This window comes from Trachurus trachurus (assembly GCF_905171665.1).
Source record: "Trachurus trachurus genome assembly, chromosome: 23".
Lineage (NCBI taxonomy): Eukaryota > Metazoa > Chordata > Actinopteri > Carangiformes > Carangidae > Trachurus > Trachurus trachurus.
Genome location: NC_139912.1, coordinates 4,457,732 through 4,479,107, shown reverse-complemented (window position 1 = coordinate 4,479,107; position 21,376 = coordinate 4,457,732). Strand labels below are relative to the sequence as shown.

The 21,376-nt window shown below is 39.8% G+C and overlaps 1 protein-coding gene across 2 annotated transcripts in view; it reads right to left on the bottom strand.

Moving 5' to 3' along the window:
- Positions 1 to 986: 986 nt before the first annotated feature.
- LOC311006681 (plexin-B2-like) overlaps positions 987 to 21,376 on the bottom strand; it is a 236,268-nt gene continuing 215,878 nt past the window's right edge. For both annotated transcript variants that reach the window (XM_083999572.1, XM_083999573.1), the window contains exons 29-44: positions 20,944 to 21,176; positions 19,627 to 19,808; positions 18,546 to 18,612; positions 17,994 to 18,140; positions 15,545 to 15,622; positions 14,894 to 14,972; positions 13,055 to 13,155; positions 11,811 to 11,892; positions 11,122 to 11,273; positions 9,519 to 9,679; positions 7,218 to 7,365; positions 5,763 to 5,827; positions 4,697 to 4,772; positions 4,128 to 4,202; positions 3,266 to 3,355; positions 987 to 3,157 (exon numbers count right to left, since the gene is read on the bottom strand). In XM_083999572.1, the coding sequence (XP_083855698.1) occupies positions 3,119 to 3,157; positions 3,266 to 3,355; positions 4,128 to 4,202; positions 4,697 to 4,772; positions 5,763 to 5,827; positions 7,218 to 7,365; positions 9,519 to 9,679; positions 11,122 to 11,273; positions 11,811 to 11,892; positions 13,055 to 13,155; positions 14,894 to 14,972; positions 15,545 to 15,622; positions 17,994 to 18,140; positions 18,546 to 18,612; positions 19,627 to 19,808; positions 20,944 to 21,176 (1,775 nt within the window). In that variant the 3' untranslated portion in view covers positions 987 to 3,118. The remainder of the gene's footprint in view (positions 3,158 to 3,265; positions 3,356 to 4,127; positions 4,203 to 4,696; positions 4,773 to 5,762; positions 5,828 to 7,217; positions 7,366 to 9,518; positions 9,680 to 11,121; positions 11,274 to 11,810; positions 11,893 to 13,054; positions 13,156 to 14,893; positions 14,973 to 15,544; positions 15,623 to 17,993; positions 18,141 to 18,545; positions 18,613 to 19,626; positions 19,809 to 20,943; positions 21,177 to 21,376) is intronic.

Genomic DNA, 21,376 nt, shown 5'->3' with positions numbered 1-21,376 from the left:
GAAGAGGGCACTTTAGCACGCGTTTTGGCTCCTAGATGTGGCTCCTAGAGGGCACTTTCAGGGCTGCCAAGTTTCAGAAAATGACTAGAGTGAGACTGTAGCGACATGGTGTGTTTGGCCGGCGACCATAGGACGGCGGCGAAAAAAAATTGGCCTTTTTTTAACGTCAATTTGGCCTGTTTTAACACGTGTTTTGGCTCCCAAGAGGGCACTTTAGCACATGTTTTAGCTCCTAGATGTGGCTCCTAGAGGGCACTTTCAGGGCTGACAAGAGTGAGACTGTCGCGACATGGTGCGTTTGGCCAGCAACCACAGGTCAGCGGCGAAAGAAATTTGGCCTTTTTTAACGTCGATTCGGCCTGTTTTATAATATCAATACCTTAAGACTAAAAAACGTCTATTTGGCCTGTTTTAACATGTGTTTTGGCTCCAAGAGGGCACTTTAGCACACGTTTTGGCTCCTAGAGTGCAATTTAACACGTGTTTTGGCTCCCAAGAGGGCACTTTAGCACACGTTTTGGCCCCCATTAGGGCACTTGAGCACACGTTTTGGCTCCTAGAGGGCACTTTAGCACACATTTTGGCCCCCATTAGGGCACTTTAGCACATGTTTTGGCTTCCAAGAGGGCACTTTAACGCCCGTTTTGGCTCCCAGGTGGCACTTTAGCACGCGTTTTTCAACAATTGGGCCCCCCCTGCCCCCCCCCCTGTGCACGCCACTGGTGACGATGATTAATACGTAGCTTTTGGAGAAGATAAATGATCATGTACTTTCACCCAAAGACTCTTTTTCTGATAACTTGGTCCACAGTTCACTCATTTACAGAGCAGAGTTGTAACGTACATCAAATGGTTTATGTATAATTTCTTTTTCTCGCTCCAATATTTCTGTAGCGAAACAGTTGACAGACAAAACTCATTCTGCTTTTATGGAAAGAAACCAGAAACAAAACTGATCCAGACTATTTCTGATTCAACAAACGTCATGAACATCAATGGAACATTTAATGGAAAGAATAAGGAGAAGGCAATCATCAAGGAGGCACATGCATATCTATGGAGTCTCTGCAGGTGCTAGCAAACAAATTATGTGCACACAGGCATTTTTCGTACAATTATAAAGGAAGACTTAAAATACATAAATGAAAACAAATAAAAGAAATAAAGTGAATCACAATAAACACAATGATATGTATTGTATCTATGTATCTTCTGTGTGTAATGACCGAAATAACTCAATAAGAATTGTTAAAAGTAGGAATTTGTTTTTAATAACTGAATTGTGAATTTTCACGTCACATTGAAATAAAAAATAAACGTATTGTTCTTTATTTTTTTGTTTGATTTGGTTTTACACATTTTAAATCTTCCTAGGGATAAGGATTTGAAGACATTCATATTTTTCAGCTGCGTGTTTTAAACGTATTTACGGACTGCATCAGCCTGGGAACAATGATTAACAGCATATTTTTTTAACAACTCAGCAATGCATGATGGGAGAACAGGGTGTGTATTAACTGGATTCAATACATTTGAACACTTCACCACCTTAATTTCAGATTTATTTTGAGCATTTTTCCCACATATACCCTGTCTTCAAAAGACACTTAAGTAATTTCTTCTTACGTGTGCTAATGACATAACAGAAAAATTGAAAAAAAAAATGCAGCAATATCTATGAAGGGAGTATTACAAAAGAATTTAAATCATACATTTGTATAAAAACAAAAAACAAATCTCACTTTAAGTGTTTGGCTGTTTAGACCACATGATTAGGCAGTCGTGATTTTTCACAGAAAGTAAAAAAAGCAAGCTGGTCTTCACCTACCACACACTAATGCACAGCATATGACACCGTGGACCACCGGATTAACACTTGACGAAAGTAAAAAAAAAAGAAAAAAAAACTATGTGGATCTGTAACAGTCCATTAAAAAAGACAAATCTCATGTTGTATATGGAAATGCAAAGCCTCTGCTTAAAGCCTGCACACAAAGGATAATACTAAACGAACTAAACACCATGAAATTATTCAGCTGCGACTCGAATCTACAGCACAGTGTCATCAGCGTAGAAACGTACGTATATACTACAGCTAATCTGATGTGATACAATAAAAGCGTTTGTTGTGGTTTGATTTTTGGGTTTTAAATAACTCTTCGTACCCTGAATTCACTCTCTCCGCCCTCACTTGTGCCATCAAGACCGAAACCAAAGACGTTGGCCCTGATTGGCCAGTGGTTTTGTACCGTAGTGGGTTTTCATTGGTTGATTATTTTTTTATTTGAGCCCGCGCTGTAAGGTAAACGAGTCCATCCGAGCACATTCACGCTTCAGGATTGGAAACTGTTACCTGTTGCTGATATGAGATCAGATTTCTTTAATAACCATTTAGAACAGAAACAAGACAAACTGACCTCAGATCAGCAGTAAGAGGAACTCAAACTCAACATACTGTAAGTCTATAGTTTATAGACATTGAAAAAGTGGTCACGATGCATCCCAGAAGCTGTGCACTTCCAATCCCAACTTCCAAAAAAGGGTTAAACGGCGAAAAAAGAAAAAAAAAAGAAAATACTTGGTAATGTTTTTTTTTTTTTTTTACTTCACTTCACTTGTCCAAAAAAATCTTCAATCTTCATTCCTCGTGTGGCTTTTTCTTTCTTTCTTTCTTTCTTTCTTTCTTTCTTTTAGTCTCTATGCGATAAAATCAAAAAATTTGTGGTGAAGAGAAGCCAAACACAGAAACATCGTCCAGCTATAGGTCCGAGGATTACACCACCCGAGCTCCCTAGCTACCGTTATAATAAAAAATAACCCTTTGATTTTTTTTCACAGAGCTCCCACCTGCAACCATTTTGCACCCCCTCCTTCTCTCCACTTCCTTGGTGTTTGTTTTTCGGGATGCCAAGTGGAAGTTCTTCATACAGCTGCAGCAGATATCAGCTCTTCACTTCCCACCACTCTGAGCACAATCTCACACTTCATCATCATCATTTTGTCCAAAAACCACCTCTGGAGTCCCATACCTCCTCAGTACATATATGGTCAACAGCTTCCTGTGGCTCCACTCTAGCCCCTCCCACTTCTTCAAGTCCGTACACGGGTCAAACATTCGTTAAGAGTTCCGCAAAGCTCGTCGTCCTCCTTTTGAGTCCTTAAATGGGAAAAAAAACAACAACATCCTGTGTTTTAGTAGCCGTTTTCAGCGCCGCGTCCCGACCCCCCTCCTCCTCCGCAAGGTCAGAGGTCAAAGGTCAGTGACCTTGTTCTCCAGGGCGGCGGCGATCTGTTGGAGGCGGAGGGTGAGCTGTTTATTCTGGGCTGCCGGGTCCTCGTCCAGCGACTGGATGATCTGAAAAAAAGACGAGAACACAGTCTTAAAGGGATAGTTCTGACATTTTTGGCAAATTGTTCCCATTGCCATAATCCCTATAGTCATAGCAGTAGGTTCGTTTTACCGTTAATTGTCGGCGCAAGCTATTTTTAGAACGGCGGAGCAGAGCCGTGAGCTGCTCAGAGCTACGCTACGGAGGCTCATGGGATTTCTTGGTTTCAAACTCATCAAATACACAATCCAACAACTCCACAACGCTCTGGTGGACAAGTTGTGACCTGCACATTCACCACGCTATGAGATAATAACACAACGTTACCAGACAGAGTTGTTTTAGAGGGAAATACAGAGACTGCTTGATGAAAAACTGCCCCCGACGGGAACGTGCATCAGCGGTTTTGCATGAATTTGCCTCTAAAACAACTCTGTCTGGTAACGTTGTGTTATTATCTCATAGCGTGGTGAATGTGCAGGTCACAACTTGTCCACCAGAGCGTTGTGGAGTTGTTGGATTGTGTATTTGATGAGTTTGATGAGGGAAACCAAAAAAAATCCCATGAGCCTCCGTAGCGTAGCTCTGAGCAGCTCACGGCTCTGCTCCGCCGTTCTAAAAATAGCTTGCACCGACAATTAAAGGTAACAAACCTACTTCTATGACTATAGGGATTATGGCAATGTGCCAATTTGCCAAAATGTTGAACTATCCCTTTAAAGTCCACTGTACAGACATGAAGTCATATACTGTATTTATTTATATAAATGTATTAAACAACGAGACGACTGGTCTTACCACATCGTAGTACTTGCTGGCGTACTGGTACAGTTGATGTAAGGCCACCTGGGTGTTCAGCTTGTCTGTGTGTTGCTAAGAAGCGGAAACAAAGGCTCCATATTAACACAGATAAAATAAAACCCTTTAGATCACGATATGCTGCCATTTAAATGTAAAATCAGGAACATGATTAAAAAGAAACCTTTTACTTTTCTCGCAATATCATAAAATCAGACTCTTCAGAGTTTAATTACATATATTCATGTGCACACACTCCAACATTTAGAGTGGTTTATAAAATTGTTCTCTGTGTGAGTGGATCATTTTAGCTCCTCAGTTCTCGGCTGCTGAGCAAAAAAAAAGAAAAAAAAAAGACATTTCTTATAAAGTCATTAATATAAGTTCATCATTTACAAGACCAAGCTCCACTTTCTCGTTGTAACTGGTCAAGATGGAGAAGATTTTATGCAGATTTTATGCAGATTTTCCCGAGTATAATGTCGGAGGTTGGCAGGTACAACATTAAAACTACAACACACACACACACACACACACACACACACACACACTGAGCAGGTGATTCATACCCTGGACACTTCAGCGAGGTGTGTGTTCATGTCCTGGTCACTGACTGGAACCATCTGTCTGATGCCTTTGTAGTAACTGGAGGAAACACAACACAACACAGTCAATAAATATTATCAATCAAGTGATTAAAGGTTTATATTGTATTATATGTTGTGTTTTTGCAGAAATCGTCACTTTCTGATGATGAATCTTCATCAAATAACTCATTAACCTTAATGAATCCTTGATTAACTTCATGTTCAGAGGCTTTAAAGCTGCATCAAATCACATTAGACGGATTTAATTGATATATATAATGAGTCTAAGTCTAATTATCACAATGTGACGACTGCTCAGTGAAGCTTTACAAACGACATACTTCTGTCTTATTTTGTTTCTTGTCATCCATCTGTATTAAAGGGATAGTTCACCCAAAATTGAAATTTCAATTACTCATTATCTACTCACCCTCATGTGGACTAAGGGCTGGGAGAAGTTTCAGAGTCCTCCGTGGCTTCTCTGAGTTACAGGGGGTCTCGGCGTAGCAGTGCATGTCCATATAACGGTTGTGAATGGATACCAACTGTCTTCATAACAAAAAGACACACCAAAAAACATCCAAATACCTCCATGCTGCTCGTATGTAATGTCCGTCTTGTATTGAAGCCCCGAAATGCGAAATTGTTCCGAAAAAAATTAAACAAGTCTATATTTCAAGCTTGTTTTGTAGCCGAAGCTTCTCGAAGCTCCTCTTCCCGGTTCGTCCAAATTTGACGAACCGGGAAGAGGAGCTTCCGCTACAAACAAGATACGAGCAGCATGGAGGTTATTTGGATGTTTTTTGGTGTGTCTTTTTGTTACAAAGACAGTTGGTATCCATTTGCAACCGTTATATGGACATGCACTGCTACGCCGAGACCCCCTGTAACTCAGAGAAGCCACGGAGGACTCTGAAACTTCTCCCAGCCCTTAGTCCACATGAGGGGGAGTAGATAATGAGTGAAATTTCAATTTTGGGTGAACTATCCCTTCAACAACACACTCATCTGTTCATGTTTTATACATTTCAGTGTGATTTAAACTCACTCGTCGACCATCTTCTTGTACGTAGAAATCTCTTTTGCATAGAGCAGCTTGTTGCTGGGAGACTCCTGCAGTCGGACAGGAAACACCGGAGTTACAACATGTTTTCATTTCACCACAAGACGAAGAAGTTTCCTCTCCCTCTCTCTCTCTGGCTCCGTTAATTATAATCAGCCCGTGATGATCAAATGGTCCTGGTCTTCTTGTTTGTGATTAAGTGTTGTAATTAACTCTTGTGCAGCCGGTGTGTTCGGGCGCTGCTCGGCTAAATGCCACGACGACGACGGATCAACTTTGCCTCCTCCTGTCACTTCCTGTCCACACTCCACCGATGATTATTAGATAAGATAAATACATCAAACCCACTTTAAACAATGACGGAGCTACGGGAGCCCAACTGAGCCAATAAATCAAAACATTAGAGCTGTCAAAGTTAATGCGATAACATAATGTTAACACAACTTCCTTTAATGTCAACATTATGTCTGGATTTCAACTCTGCTATATTGACCTTTTTTTGTATTGAATCAGTGGCCGTCATGTTATTTATTTTTTTCTTTAACTCTCAAATGCAGTGAGGACTCCTGAGGGTTTCTGGACCATTTGTAAATAAAGTTAAAGCTGCACATTCATCCGTTATTAAACACTTGGGCAAGACTTTATAATAAGTACACACTATTAAGCATTAGTTAAGCATTAATAAATACTTAATTCTTCATTTATAACGCATGAATATTCATTAGTATGTAACTAAAACACTTTTAAAAACATTTTTATTAGCATATTTCTTTATATATTAACAATTAATTGCACCGGTAACTGTAGTTATTCATTATAAATCACAAATTCATTGCACTTTTCTTCTTTTTATTTGTTCTGAATGTACCTTAAAGGGATATTTTACAAGTCTTGGTAACACTTTATAATAAATACACACTATTAAGCATTAGTTAAGCTTTAATAAATACTGAATTCTTCATTTTTATGCATGAATACTCATTAGTATGTAGTTTATAAACACAGTTAGTGCTTATAAATGATGAGTAAAACATTTTTAACTGTTTATAAACTACATACTAATGAGTATTCATGTGTTATAAATGATAAATTCAGTATTTAATGCTTAACTCATGCTTAATAGTGTGTACTTATTATAAAGTGTTACCAACACTTGTTAAATATCCCTTTAAGGTACATTCAGAACAAATTTAAAAAGAAAAACATGCAAGGAATTTGTGATTTATATAGAATAACTACAGTTACTGGTGCAATTAATTGTTAATAAATAAAAAAATATGCAAATAAATATGTTTTAAAAAGTGTTTTTCTGTTATAATTTTGATAATATTAGACTCAAATGTGTGATATCCATTTCAAACAAACCCCTATAAAGCTGCTTGTAAAACTTTTCTTTTAGCATCATAATAACAGACACAGTCACAGACATGAAGCACTGACTCTGCTGAGCTTGTGCTCCGACTTGGTGCAGGCGTCCATGAAGGTCTGAGAGATGACGTGCAGCGACGCGTCCACCACCTCCGTCACGTGGACGTCGAAGATGAAGTGAGGATTCCTCAGGATGTTCACCCAGAACCGAGACGGCAAACTGAACAAGAAGAAGAAGAAGAGCAGGAAGAGTTTGTTAATTTTGTTTTTTTTCTTCTTTTTATCACTTTGCTGAAGCTGCAGTGTTTTATTCTTTAAAGGGATAGTTCAACATTTTGGCAAATTGGCCCATTGCCATAATCCCTATAGTCATAGCAGTAGGTTCGTTACCTTTAATTGTCGGTGCAAGCTATTTTTAGAACGGCAGAGCAGAGCCGTGAGCTGCTCAGAGCTAGGCTACGGAGGCTCATGGGATTTCTTGGTTTCCCTCATCAAACTCATAAAATACACAATCCAACAACTCCACAACGCTCTGGTGGACAAGTTGTGACCTGCACATTCACCACGCTATGAGATAATAACACGTTACCACACAGAGTTGTTTTAGAGGGAAATTCATGCAAAACCAGTTGATGCACGTTGCCTTCAGGGACAGTTTTTCATCAAGCAGTCTCTGCATTTACCTCTAAAACAACTCTGTCTGGTAACGTTGTGTTATCTCATAGCGTGGTGAATGTGCAGGTCACAACTTGTCCACCAGAGCGTTTTGGAGTTGTTGGATTGTGTATTTGATGAGTTTGATGAGGGAAACCAAGAAATCCCATGAGCCTCCGTAGCGTAGCTCTGAGCAGCTCACGGCTCTGCTCCGCCGTTCTAAAAATAGCTTGCACCGACAATTAAAGGTAACGAACCTACTGCTATGACTATAGGGATTATGGCAATGGGACAATTTGCTAAAAAATGTTGAACTATCCCTTTGATAAATAAAAACAAAAAGCACAACAACGCTCCTCTTCCTCTTGAAGTATTCTGGTCAGTTTCAGCCTGTTTTTAAACACCTGCTGACACACACTTTCCCTCTTTCCTCCTCCTCCCTCCATCCTTTCATCTCCTCCTCCTTCCCTCCACCTCCACGGACCCTCACCCCCCCCCCTCCCTCGTCAATAATTCAGCACCGCCGGTGATGAATATTTCATTGTCCAACTTGTTTGCGTGCGAGTGTCTTCCTCCCGATGACTGACAGGCCGAGCTCAGGGCCGGTTTTGAAAGCAGAAGAGACGACGCTGGAGAAAAAGAAAATCTTTGTCTCCTCTTCTTTTACTTCTCCTTCTCTTTTTTTTATTTTTTTTTTTACTTCTCCTTCCTCATTCGTCTCTGCTGTCATCGTTTATCCGTCCTCCTGATAACAGGCTGCCAATTAAATCAGGCTTTCATGTGGTCGGCTGTCTAGGTTTAGCAGTAACGAGGACATAATTACACTCTAGTTTAGTCGATGAGGTGTAACACACACACACACACACACACACATGCACACACACACAGACACACACACACACACACACACACACACACACACATGCACAAACAGACACACACACAGCTTGAGCAGCGGTGTAATTATTTCTCGGTGCAGGTCGTATCTCCAGCAGAGATTCAGAGGAGCTTTGAAGAGACGCTGACAGACGTCGGATCAGTTTAAGAAGTCGCACGTCAAGCCGGTGGGAGGCGTTCGCTGACAGTACGATCAACGCAACTCGGCGCCAAAAAAAGAAGGAGAAGGAGGAGGAGGAGGAGGAGGAGGAGGAGGAGAAGAGGAGTTTTCACATTTTCCCACTTAACAACCTGCTGCTTCACCTGCACTCTGATCACAGGTTTCAGTCGCTCATCGTTTCTCTGAGTCGACGACGAGTTCCCTCAAGATGGAAATAAACTTCTCACATCTGTACTGTGTGTGTTTGTGTGTGCACTGCAAAAACTCAAAATCTTTCCAAGAATATTTGTCTTATTTCTTGTCAAAATGTCTCAATTTTAGTCAAAACTAACCTCTTTCCACTTAAAATAACTTGTTTCAAACTAATTTTCAATTGAAATAAGCAGAAAAATCTGCCAGTGAAAGCAGGTTTTTTGTGCTTGTAATAAGAAAGAAAAACTTGCTCCACTGTCAGATTTTTCTGACTTATTTAAAGTGGAAAATTTGCTTGAAAAAAGTAAAAAGTGTCTAAAAACAAGCTACTTTTTAATGTGATGAGTCTTATTTTAAGTATAATTAGATTTATTTTGACTAGAAATGACATTTTGACAAGAAATAAGACAAATATTCTTGGTAAGATTTTGAGTTTTTGCAGTGTGTGTGTGTGTGTGTGTTTTAATAACCTGTTGGTCTTCCAGATGTGCAGCGTCTCCTCGTCCACGTTGTCGTGCCGCAGCGCCTGCTCGTCCAGGAAGTCGAAGAAGTACTTGACGGCCGGAGGAACGACGGAGCTCGAACACAACACGCTGCGGAAGAAGTCGTCCACAAACTGCTGCAACGTGCCCTGTAACACACACACACACACACACACATTTATATTAAAGCTCCATACAGTTTAAAGGTAGATGTTTTTATTACAGCTCCTTCAAAATAAAGGTAGACGTTTGTATTAAAGCTCTTTCAAAATAAAGGTAGATGTTTGTGTTAAAGCTCCATACAGTATAAAGGAGACTCAGATTGCCAAAAGCCAAATCAAATAGTTATGATACACTCTTATTTATTTTATTTTATTTGTATGGAACAGCTCCCAGTTTGCCCTCTGGGGTACTGCCATTCAATGTTGTTCAATGTTGTGTAGAGTTTGTGTGGATGTGCTCTATATGTTCTGTGTTTTTTGCCCTTCTGCAACATGAATTTCCCTTTGGGGACAATAAAGTTTAAAGTTGAAGTTTAAGTTTAAGTTGAAGTTGAAAGCTCCTTCAAAATAAAGGTCGATGTTTGCATTAAAGTTCCATACAGTATAAAGGTAGATGTTTGTATTAAAGCTCCATACAGTATAAAGGTAGATGTTTGTGTTAAAGCTCCATACAGTATAAAGGTAGATGTTTGTATTAAAGCTCCATACAGTATAAAGGTAGATGTTTGTATTAAAGCTCCTTCAAAATAAAGGTAGATGTTTGTATTAAAGCTCCTTCAAAATAAAGGTAGATGTTTGTATTAAAGCTCTATACAGTATAAAGGTAGATGTTTGTATTAAAGCTCCATACAGTATAAAGGTAGATGTTTGTATTAAAGCTCTATACAGTATAAAGGTAGATGTTTGTATTAAAGCTCCATACAGTATAAAGGTAGATGTTTGTATTAAAGCTCCATACAGTATAAAGGTAGATGTTTGTATTAAAGCTCCTTCAAAATAAAGGTAGATGTTTGTATTAAAGCTCCTTCAAAATAAAGGTAGATGTTTGTATTAAAGCTCCATACAGTATAAAGGTAGATGTTTGTGTTAAAGCTCCATACAGTATAAAGGTAGATGTTTGTATTAAAGCTCCATACAGTATAAAGGTAGATGTTTGTGTTAAAGCTCCATACAGTATAAAGGTAGATGTTTGTATTAAAGCTCCATACAGTATAAAGGTAGATGTTTGTGTTAAAGCTCCATACGGTATAAAGGTAGATGTTTGTATTAAAGCTCGATAGAGTATAAAGGTAAATGTTTGTATTAAAGCTCCATACAGTATAAAGGTAGATGTTTGTGTTAAAGCTCCATACAGTATAAAGGTAGATGTCCATGTGTAGTGTGATTATAAAGCAGCTCTAGGTTCTATATTAATACTGTAAAAGTATCAAAGCCTCAGTCCACAGAGAAATGCACACAGCCTGTATTCAGAAACTGAGCCTTAAAACCATCCGTCGGGACTTCCTGTCACTTTGTGATGTCACAACTGGACCCAAACATCCATCCAACACTTTGCAGGATTTGTTTTATCTCTCTCTCTCTCTTCTCACCTTGACCGACAGCAGCCTGGTCAGGTAGATCTCGGTGATGGCTTTGGTCATGGCCTTGTCCTTCATGCTTCCTCTCTTCGACTTCCCCTCCTCGATCTCGTCGGCCGGTCGCACCAGGTGGAAGGTGTTGTCATCCTCCAGCAGGGCATTTTCTGAGACAGACGGAGAAGAAACACATTAAATCCTTGTTATGACTAACTGACAGCTATTATGTCACAATTATAATTTAAAAAATAATATATAAGCCTTAAAAGTGTTTCCTAGTTCATTAAACTGATTAAAAATGACCACATGAGGTCAAATATGTTTCATTATAATCAGATTAACATCACTAGAGTAGAAATCTGTGTTACATTTTTGAGTTTCTTTAAAAAATTGCTGCAGATTTGAGTGAATACCATGATGAAAAACTAAAAGATATTCATCTGTGGAAGATTTACTGTCATTTTTCCTCGGTGAATTAATAGTAAAATATTCTTTCTCAGAGTCGAGTTTTACCGTGAGAACATTTTCAATCACAGCTGAAAGTTTTCACATCAGACCGAAGATCAATTCTGGATTTAAGTTAACATTATTTTCCTCTGAAGTTTTTTTTTAATGTATTATTTCTATTTTTTCATCTTTTCACAAGCGGAAAGTTATTAAAGAGAAAGTTTTGAAAATTTGAAATTAAAATTTGGAGTACGCACTCTCTTCGTAGCTGTCCTGGTGCTGGTGGAACGACTGCGTGTGCAGAACTCTGGACAGAACCAACGTGGCGTTATCCCGAACCTGCAGGAAAGGAAAGAATAAGGAAAGAAGGAGGAGAAGAAGGAAAAGAAGAGTGAGTGAAGAGTTTGTCCGTCCGTCTCCTCCTGTAAATGTCAGAGCAGCTGTGTGAGTGTGGGGGAGTTTGTTTTAGTCTCGGGGCCTCGTGAGACTCGACATTTCTCTGCACTTCAGTTCCACGACTCTGAGCTCGACTCTCAGGGACAAAGATGATTAAAAAACATCAAACTGTTGAGCTCATTCAGCCCCGAACTGTTTCAGTTTAAAGTTTAAAGGTTTAAAATATATATAATAAAACGATTCAAATCCTCAAACTGGAACCAGATCAGTTTTGACCTTTCTCATATGAAAACATTATATTTATATTGTATATATGACCTATAAGGAGATAGTAACTATTATCACATAGCGTATAAACATCCTCTGAATATAACTTTATAACATACATGAAACACATATAGCAAGATTTGTACATATATTAGCACATATAATAGCTTTATGATCATATTGTATTAGGTATAATATGTTACAACCAGATATTTCTAATATATAAAATGTGTATATGCAAGTTTATTAAAATAATATAGATAATTTATATGCATTTACTGTGTACTATAATGTGCTCACTATTTTCTCTCTGAGTTTATGACATATATCTGTCATTGTTTATATGTTTTTATTTGTATTTCCTACAAGGAAATGTAATAAATGTACATATTTATAACATTTGCATATTAAATAATTGATTAATTTCAGCTCAAAATGAAAAACTCAAGGTAAAGAATAAAATAACATTACGTTCCTGATCATATTAATCAGTTTAACATTTTTACCTGGTTAGAAAAACAAGAAACTTTTAAATTAAACTGCTCAGGCCCAAATGTTCGAGGTTTAATTTAAATCTTAAATTAATGAGTAAAATGAAATAAAACGTTTTCTTCATTTCTCTTTTAATATTCAACATCTGGCTGCAGAAACGTCTCCACTGAGCTGAGACCAGTTTCAACTTCACAATTAGGGAATAAATCTGAAATAAAGAGGAGTTAATTAAACCTGATTCAGACAGGATTAATGTGACAGAGAAAAGAAGAAAAAGAAGAAGAAGAGCTCGTAATTTAACTCGTGACTCGTGTCGTGACGGCGATGCTGCTGAGGATGAACTCACGTTGTAATGAGCCAGAGTGTTGAGTCTCTTCCAGCGTCCCTCCTTCTGGGATGTCAGGTCCATGTCGGACAGGATCTGACCCGTGGAGCCGGGACGCCACTCTGAGGACGCAGCAGGAAAACAAACAGACACACAAACAACAAGGTGTCAACGGGGTCTGATTGTGTTTTTATAAAGACGAGACGGAGGCAGAAAACATCCTGATCCTTTATCTGTGTTCTGATTCACTGTTTGTTTCAGTTTTATCAGTGTTGATTAATAAAAGACGAGTAAAAACAAATTCCTTCATTCCTCACAATTTGTTTCCTGCACATTTTCATTAGGAGGATGTATAATGTGAAATACATCCATATAAATTCTACTTTAAAGGGATAGTTCACCCAAAATTCAAATTTCACTCATTATCTACTCACCCTCATGTGGACTAAGGGCTGGGAGAAGTTTCAGAGTCCTCCGTGGCTTCTCTGAGTTACAGGGGGTCTCGGCGTAGCAGTGCATGTCCATATAACGGTTGCAAATTGATACCAACTGTCTTTGTAACAAAAAGACACACCAGAAAACATCCAGATACCTCCATGCTGCTCGTATGTAATGTCCGTCTTGATTTGGATGGACCAGGAAGAGGAGCTTCTGCTACAAACAAGCTTGAAAAATAGACTTATTTCATTTATTTCGGGGCAATTTCTCATGTCGGGGCTTCAATACAAGACGGACATTACATACGAGCAGCATGGAGGTAGTTGGATGTTTTTTGGTGTGTCTTTTTGTTACGAAGACAGTTGGTATCCATTTGCAACCGTTATATGGACATACACTGCTACGCCGAGACCCCCTGTAACTCAGAGAAGCCACGGAGGACTCTGAAACTTCTCCCAGCCCTTAGTCGACATGAGGGCGAGTAGATAATGAGTGAAATTTCAATTTTGGGTGAACTATCCCTTTAATTCAATCCTTTTTTACAATAAAATGTATATACAGTATATATATATTATTGTATGATATTGCTTTTTTTTATATAACTTATTACAATATATTGAATTAACATAGGGAGAAGTGGTGGGATTTAATAAGCTTTGGCTTCTTCCCACTCCTTTTGAACATAAATAAGTGTTAAAGCAGAAGTAAGTGATATATTTGTGTTAATATAAGTCTTAAATAGTTATATCTTCCGACAGCAATCACTTACATAGAGTGTTTGGACTGAAACACGGGTCTGTCAGTCACTCTGCTCTGCTCTGAGCCGAGGAGAAAACTTTTCTCGTATCCTACAGTTCTTATCCAATGAGGAGAGAGAACGGCATGCAGGGCTGTGTGTGCAGCCAAGGGACGCCGTGAATGTGGCGACGTAGGGACGAGGACTGTTATGGTGCGTTCAAGGAAACTCGTATTTTTCCGACTTTCACCGGTAAAACAGGTCGGAAAAACACGAGTGGGTTGCCTGGAACGCTACAAAGTCGTAAGTTGTGACTTGAAGCTGTAATTTACGATTTCAAAAGCCTGCCTGGAACGCAGCATTAGCGAAAACGACCGGACCACTTACTTCTGCTTTAAGTCTTGTTTGTGTTTGTCTTGTCTTGTATTTATTGTCGTTTGTTTGTTGTTTTTATTCTGTTCTTTTTATTCCATGTTCAAAGAAACTTTCATTCATTCATTCAATTTATATCAATTTGAATCAGTTTTACACATAAATATGAATCTGAATGAACCAGTTTATTTCACTGTGAACCTGCAGTTCCACCACAGTCCTGCAGGGGGAGACAAACTCCTGCTCTGTGACTGCAAACTCATTTATTTTGCATTAAATATTATCAATATAACAATATGTGTGATATTTCTCACCCAGAGCGACGCACTCCACCTTCGGCCTCTGTGAGTACGGCAGGTTCCTGTAAACCTGGTCGATGATCTTCTCTTTCACCTGGACAACAGGAAGTTCACATTTTAACTGACGACTAAATAAACGTATTCAACTATAATGAACTCATTTCTCACATTCAATATGATCTGCTGCAAAGTTTTCCTCAAAAGGTAGATGTTTGTGTTAAAGCTCCTTCAAAATAAAGGTATATGTTTGTGTTAAAGCTCCTTCAAAATAAAGGTAGATGTTTGTGTTAAAGCTCTTTCAAAATAAAGGTAGATGTTTGCATTAAAGCTCTTTCAAAATAAAGGTAGATGTTTGTATTAAAGCTCCATACAGTATAATAAATAAACGTATTAAATTATAATGAACTAATTTCTCACATTAAATATGATCTGCTGCAAAGTTTTCCTCAAAACATGTTCAGTGAATCAGCTTCAAAACCAAAATAAAACCGTGAAACGACAGAAAACGAGTTCAGCGGCTTCACGTTCTTCGGATTTATGTTGGAAAATCACACGTTCGGGTCGAGTGGAACCAGAAAATGAGAAAAATTTGCAGCAGATGAAGCAAAAATATTCGACACGGAGGTGAAAACTGGACCGGAGAAGAGGCAGGAAAAACACACTGACCTGTGAGATGGTGTCACAGTTGAGCACCTTGACCGGCGTCACGTCGGGGCCTTCGCCGTGCACCAGCACCTGCAGAGTCTGACAACATGAGAGAGACACACCTGGTTAGAGACTGAGAGTGAAAGAAGAGTGAAATCACATTTTTCCATCTTCTGTTTTATTAAAAACAAAAGATCAAAAAGAAAAAAAGAAGAAGAAAACTCGGCTGTGACACGTTCAAAGCTCGGAGGATTTTCAATTTACAACGAGATGAAACAAGAGAAAAAGCTGAAAATCCTCAAATCTAAAGGAGCCGCGACCGCTGAAGCATCACAGAGAGAGGAGTGTGTGTGTGTGTATGTGTGTGTGTGTGTGTGTGTGTGGATTTAGTCTGTTTACAACACACCAACATGTCAGGAGGAAAGTCTGTGAAACTTCCCATGATGCAATAGTCTAGAAATGTCTCGGTGTAGTGTCTGTCTCAGTTAGCGACGCAGCTACGACGATAACCATGTAAAACATCTGCTTTATTATAATAAAATAACGCTGAGTCATAGCTTTTCTTCTTAATCTAGTTCCAGTGAAAGAAACCAAAGATTATTTCATGGTTTTGCTTTAAAAAAAATAATTCTGAAACAAGTTTATTCTAAATATCTTGTATTGTATTTTGTGAATGGTTCTTTGTCGCCTTTTTGTTTCTTCTCCTCTGAGCTAATGCAAAATTTACTAAACGAAGACACTATGACAACCATAGTGTCTTTGTTTAGTAAATTTTGCATTTATCTCCTCTTGACTGTCATATATTTTGTTTAGTCTGTTTTATTTGGGGGTTTAAAGGGATAGTTCAACATTTTGGCAAATTGGCCCATTGCCATAATCCCTATAGTCATAGCAGTAGGTTTGTTACCTTTAATTGTCGGTGCAAGCTATTTTTAGAACCAGACAGAGTTGTTTTAGAGGGAAATACAGAGACTGCTTGCTGAAAAACTGTCCCTGAAGGCAACGTGCATCAGTGGTTTTGCATGAATTTCCCTCTAAAACAACTGTGCCTGGTAACGTTGTGTTATTATCTCATAGCGTGGTGAATGTGCAGGTCACAACTTGTCCACCAGAGCGTTGTGGAGTTGTTGGATTGTGTATTTGATGAGTTTGATGAGGGAAACCAAGAAATCCCATGAGCCTCCGTAGCGTATTTCTGAGCAGCTCGCGGCTCTGCTCCACCGTTCTAAAAACAGCTTGCACTGACAATTAAAGGTAACAAACCTACTGCTATGACTATAGGGATTATGGCAATGGGCCAATTTGCCAAAATGTTGAACTATCCCTTTAATAACTGGTGGTTGATAATTTGAATGTATTTTTTATGAAGTCTGGTGCAGTTTTATGTCCCTCTGTACAGATCTGGTCTAAGGTGATATCACTCTAAATTCAGGTGCGATGCATTCAGGACACGTTGGAGATCCGATAACTCAGGATCGGGACCACATGTGTCCTCATCACACATCTCACTTCACTTTACTTCTCGCTCGAGCTGCTGCAGATGAGACACGACAGAAGAAGCTAATTAAATCCGTTAGCCTGGTGAGGCTGCAGGATTTGCATCAGAGCTAAACAGCTGGGAGCGCTGGTTTATCCCCACTCTGCCAAACGTCATGTGAACGCAGCATGAGCTGTTTGCTGGCCCGACATCTGAATTCAGGGACTTTTTCTCCTCTGATTAGGAACAAAGTCTCAAGAAAACACACAGACTCTACTCTTTAAAGGGATAGTTCAACATTTTGGCAAATTGGCCCATTGCCATAATCCCTATAGTCATAGCAGTAGGTTCGTTACCTTTAATTGTCGGTGCAAGCTATTTTTAGAACGGCGGAGCAGAGCCGTGAGCTGCTCAGAGCTACACTACGGAGGCTCATGGGATTTCTTGGTTTCCCTCATCAAACTCATCAAATACACAATCCAACAACTCCACAACGCTCTGGTGGACAAGTTGTGACCTGCACATTCACCACGCTATGAGATAATAACACAACGTTACCACACAGAGTTGTTTTAGAGGTAAATACAGAGACTGCTTGATGAAAAACTGTCCCTGAAGGCAACGTGCATCAGCGGTTTTGCATGAATTTCCATCTAAAACAACTCTGTCTGGTAACGTTGTGTTATTATCTCATAGCGTGGTGAATGTGCAGGTCACAACTTGTCCACCAGAGCGTTGTGGAGTTGTTGGATTGTGTATTTGATGAGTTTGATGAGGGAAACCAAGAAATCCCATGAGCCTCCGTAGCGTAGCTCTGAGCAGCTCACGGCTCTGCTCCGCCGTTCTAAAAATATCTTGCACCGACAATTAAAGGTAACGAACCTACTGCTATGACTATAGGGATTATGGCAATGGGCCACTTTGCCAAAATGTTGAACTATCCCTTTAAAGTAACACAACAGTTAGTGTGTATGTTGTGTTGTATTCACTGACCAGCACGCAGTATTCGACGTCGTCCCCCAGCAGCCCTGTGTCGTTCAACGTGTACTTGGCTTTCTTCATCTTGGCGTCCACGGGGCCTTTCTCCACCTGGTGCTTCAAGGCCTTGAAGAGTTTGTACAGAGGTTCTCCAGCTGTGTCCTGAAATACACACACACACAAACACACACACATTCATTCTGGTTCTGATCTTCTGTGTATCAAACAAAATGATTGTGATCATTTCAAAGTTTTTACAAAGTTTCACAGTGTCAGAGTCTGAGTGTTCAATCAGAGCAACAAGAGGAACAACAACATGAAGAGTCACAGAAACATCTGAACACATCACAGAGATGGAGCAGAGAGAGAAAAAGACGGAGCAGAGAAAAAGGTTTCGGAAAGTCTCTGAGAGTCAATTATAGGAGAAGGAGGATGAAGAAAAAGATGAAAAAGAAGAAGAAAAAGAAGAAGAAAGGCCGGAGAAACAGGTCGAAGTGAAACGGAAATGAAAAGGAATCAAAAGAAAAGAGAAAAACAAGATGAAATAAGTGAAAGGATTCGTGTTACCCTGAGGAACTGATAGAGACAGATGGACATCCAATTACAGAGCATCCTCTCCACCACCGTCTCTGACCTGCACACACACACACAGGAAGAAGACAATAGATAAAAACATTAACTCTGTGCAGCACACACACATGAAACTTAGGTTATTTTTTTGTAAATGTAACAGTTTAAGTAAAAGTTAAAGGGATACGCACGCCAACATTTTTTTTTTTCGTGTCTTGCCTCACTCCCAAGTCCATGACCAGCAGATAGACACCATCCTTTCGACTGTGAGTGCAGTAACAAGGGAGATAGAGCCGTATCGCCCGTAATTAGCTTAGCTCAAACACTGGAAGTGTATGGGTAGTGTTAGCCTGCCTCCACCTAAAGTCATCAGAGAAACTCTTCAGCAACTCTGAACGGAAACCGGCGGGCCGATCTTCGTCTCAGAGCTGACAAAACTCTCCGGTAAGGCATCTTGAGCGGTCAAATGCCGCTAACGGGACCAGATCGGTCAAAACGGAGGGTTCAAGCAAAGACGGTTTATTTTGGTTCAAGCTAGCTACATCGAGGGTAGGTTAGCTTCCTGTTTCAAAGTAAAAGCACAAATTCTATCGTCATGGTTTTCTGTATGTAAAGGGCAACGGGTGTTTTATTTTGTGAAAGTAACCGGAAGTGCGTTGGTCACAACGGCTAGCTTGAGTAGCGCCGAATTCGTCCGAACAAAATTGTAAACAGCTGGTATTTAGACAAATTAACGACACACTGCTGATCTAAACGGCTACTTTCTCACCTAAACATGTTTGAAATGTTGATAAAGTGATATATTTATAGAGTTTAGAACTAAATGAATTGATTTCGGCTCGGGTAGGAGGCAGGCTAACACTACCCATACACTTCCAGTGTTTGAGCTAAGCTAATTACGGGCGATACGGCTCTATCTCCCTCGTTACTGCACGCACAGTCGAAAGGATGGTGTCTATCTGCTGGTCATGGACTCGGGAGTGAGGCAAGACACGAAAAAAAATGTTGGAGCATCCCTTTAAATAAACGTAATAAACTATTTTCAGACTTATAAAATAAATCTGAGTGTGTGCGTCACCTCCTCAGCATGAGTTTGGGGTTCTTGCTCTGCACGTGTTCGTCCATCAGCTCCAGCAGCAGCGTCCTCATGATGTCCGTGTAATACTCCAACTTCCCGTGAAGCGCCACCGTCAGCAGAGACGCAAAGTAACCGCGAGCTCGGGCGTTGAAGTCCGGACGGCTCTCCAAGGTGTGGATGAACTGGAAAACACACAGATCAATACCGATCAATACCGATCAATACACTGATATGAGGCCAATATCCATCCTGTACACTGAGGAGAGGAGGAGGGAAGGAAGGTAGGAAGGAAGTAAGGAGAGAAGAGATGGAAAGATGGAAGGAGCAAAGGAGGGAAAGAAAAATAGATGGAAAGAGGGATGGGAGGAAGGAAGGAGGGATAGAAGTATGGAAATAAGGAAGGAAGTAAAGAAGGAAGAGGAAAGGAGGAATGCAAGGAAAGAAGAATAGATGGAAAGAGGGAAGGAAGGAGGGAGGAGGGAGGGAGGGAGGAAGGAAGGAGCGAGGAAGGGAAAGAAGAATAGATGGAAAAAGGGAAGGAAGGAAGGAAGGAAGGAAGGAAGGAAGGAAGGAAGGAAGGAAGGAAGGAAGGAAGGAAGGAAGGAAGGAAGGAAGGAAGGAGGGATAGAAGTATGGAAATAAGGAAGGAAGTAAAGGGGGAAGAGGAAAGGAAGGAGGTAAGGAAAGAAGAATGGGTGGCAAAGGGAAGGAAAGAAGGAGGGATAGAAGTAAAGGAAGAGGGAAGAAGAAAATAGTTAAGAGGAAAGGAGGGATGTAAGGAAAGAAGAATAGATGGAAAGAGGGAAGGAAGGAAGGATGGAAGGAGGGATGGAAGTAAGGCAACAAGGAAGAAGTAAAGAAAGAAGGAAGGGAAGAGGAAAGGAGGGAGGTAAGGAAAAAAAGAATGGGTGGAAAGGGGAAGGAAGGAGGGATAGAAGTAAGGACAAAATGAAGAAAAGAAAGAGGTGACAAGGGAGGGGAGGAAGGAAGGAAAACAGGTGGTAAAGTTGGAAGAAAGGAAGGAAAAGGGGAAGGAAGAATGTTAAGAAGGAAGGAAGAAAGAAAGAAAGAAAGAAAGAAAGAAAGAAAGAAAGAAAGAAGGAAGGAAGGAAGAAAGAAAGAAAGAAAGAAAGGACAAAAGAAAGAAAGAAAGAAAGGACAAAAGAAAGGACAAAAGAAAGGACAAAAGAAAGAAAGAAAGGACAAAAGAAAGAAAGGACAAAAGAAAGGACAAAAGAAAGAAAGGACAAAAGAAAGGACAAAAGAAAGAAAGAAAGAAAGAAAGAAATAAAGAAAGAGAGAAAGAAAGAAACTCACGTTGATGAGGAAGGTCTTGCTGTTGAGCAGGTTGGAGAACTGGTTCAGCGCCTGGGCCACAATCGCCCGTCGAGCTTCTGGGATCTGGATCTTCCCGGTGATCATGGTGTCGTTGGCGCCGCCCTCCTTCGACGGCAGGAAGAAGTTCCTGTCGGTGAAGGTCTTGTAGTCCAGGAACGGGATTCGGGCCTCGCTCACGTCGCTGGTGTGGTCCTCCATCTCGATCATCAGGTCTGAGACACGGGACGAGGTTGGGAATAAATATCATCTTTATTCATCTTTATTTAGTTTATTATATTTACTTATTCTACTTATTCATTTATTTTCATTATTATTATTTTACTTTAGTTGTTTATTCATGTGTATCTGTATATATGCATAATCGCTATGTATGTGAATATATATCTTGTGAGTTATTTTTGTAACATGAGCA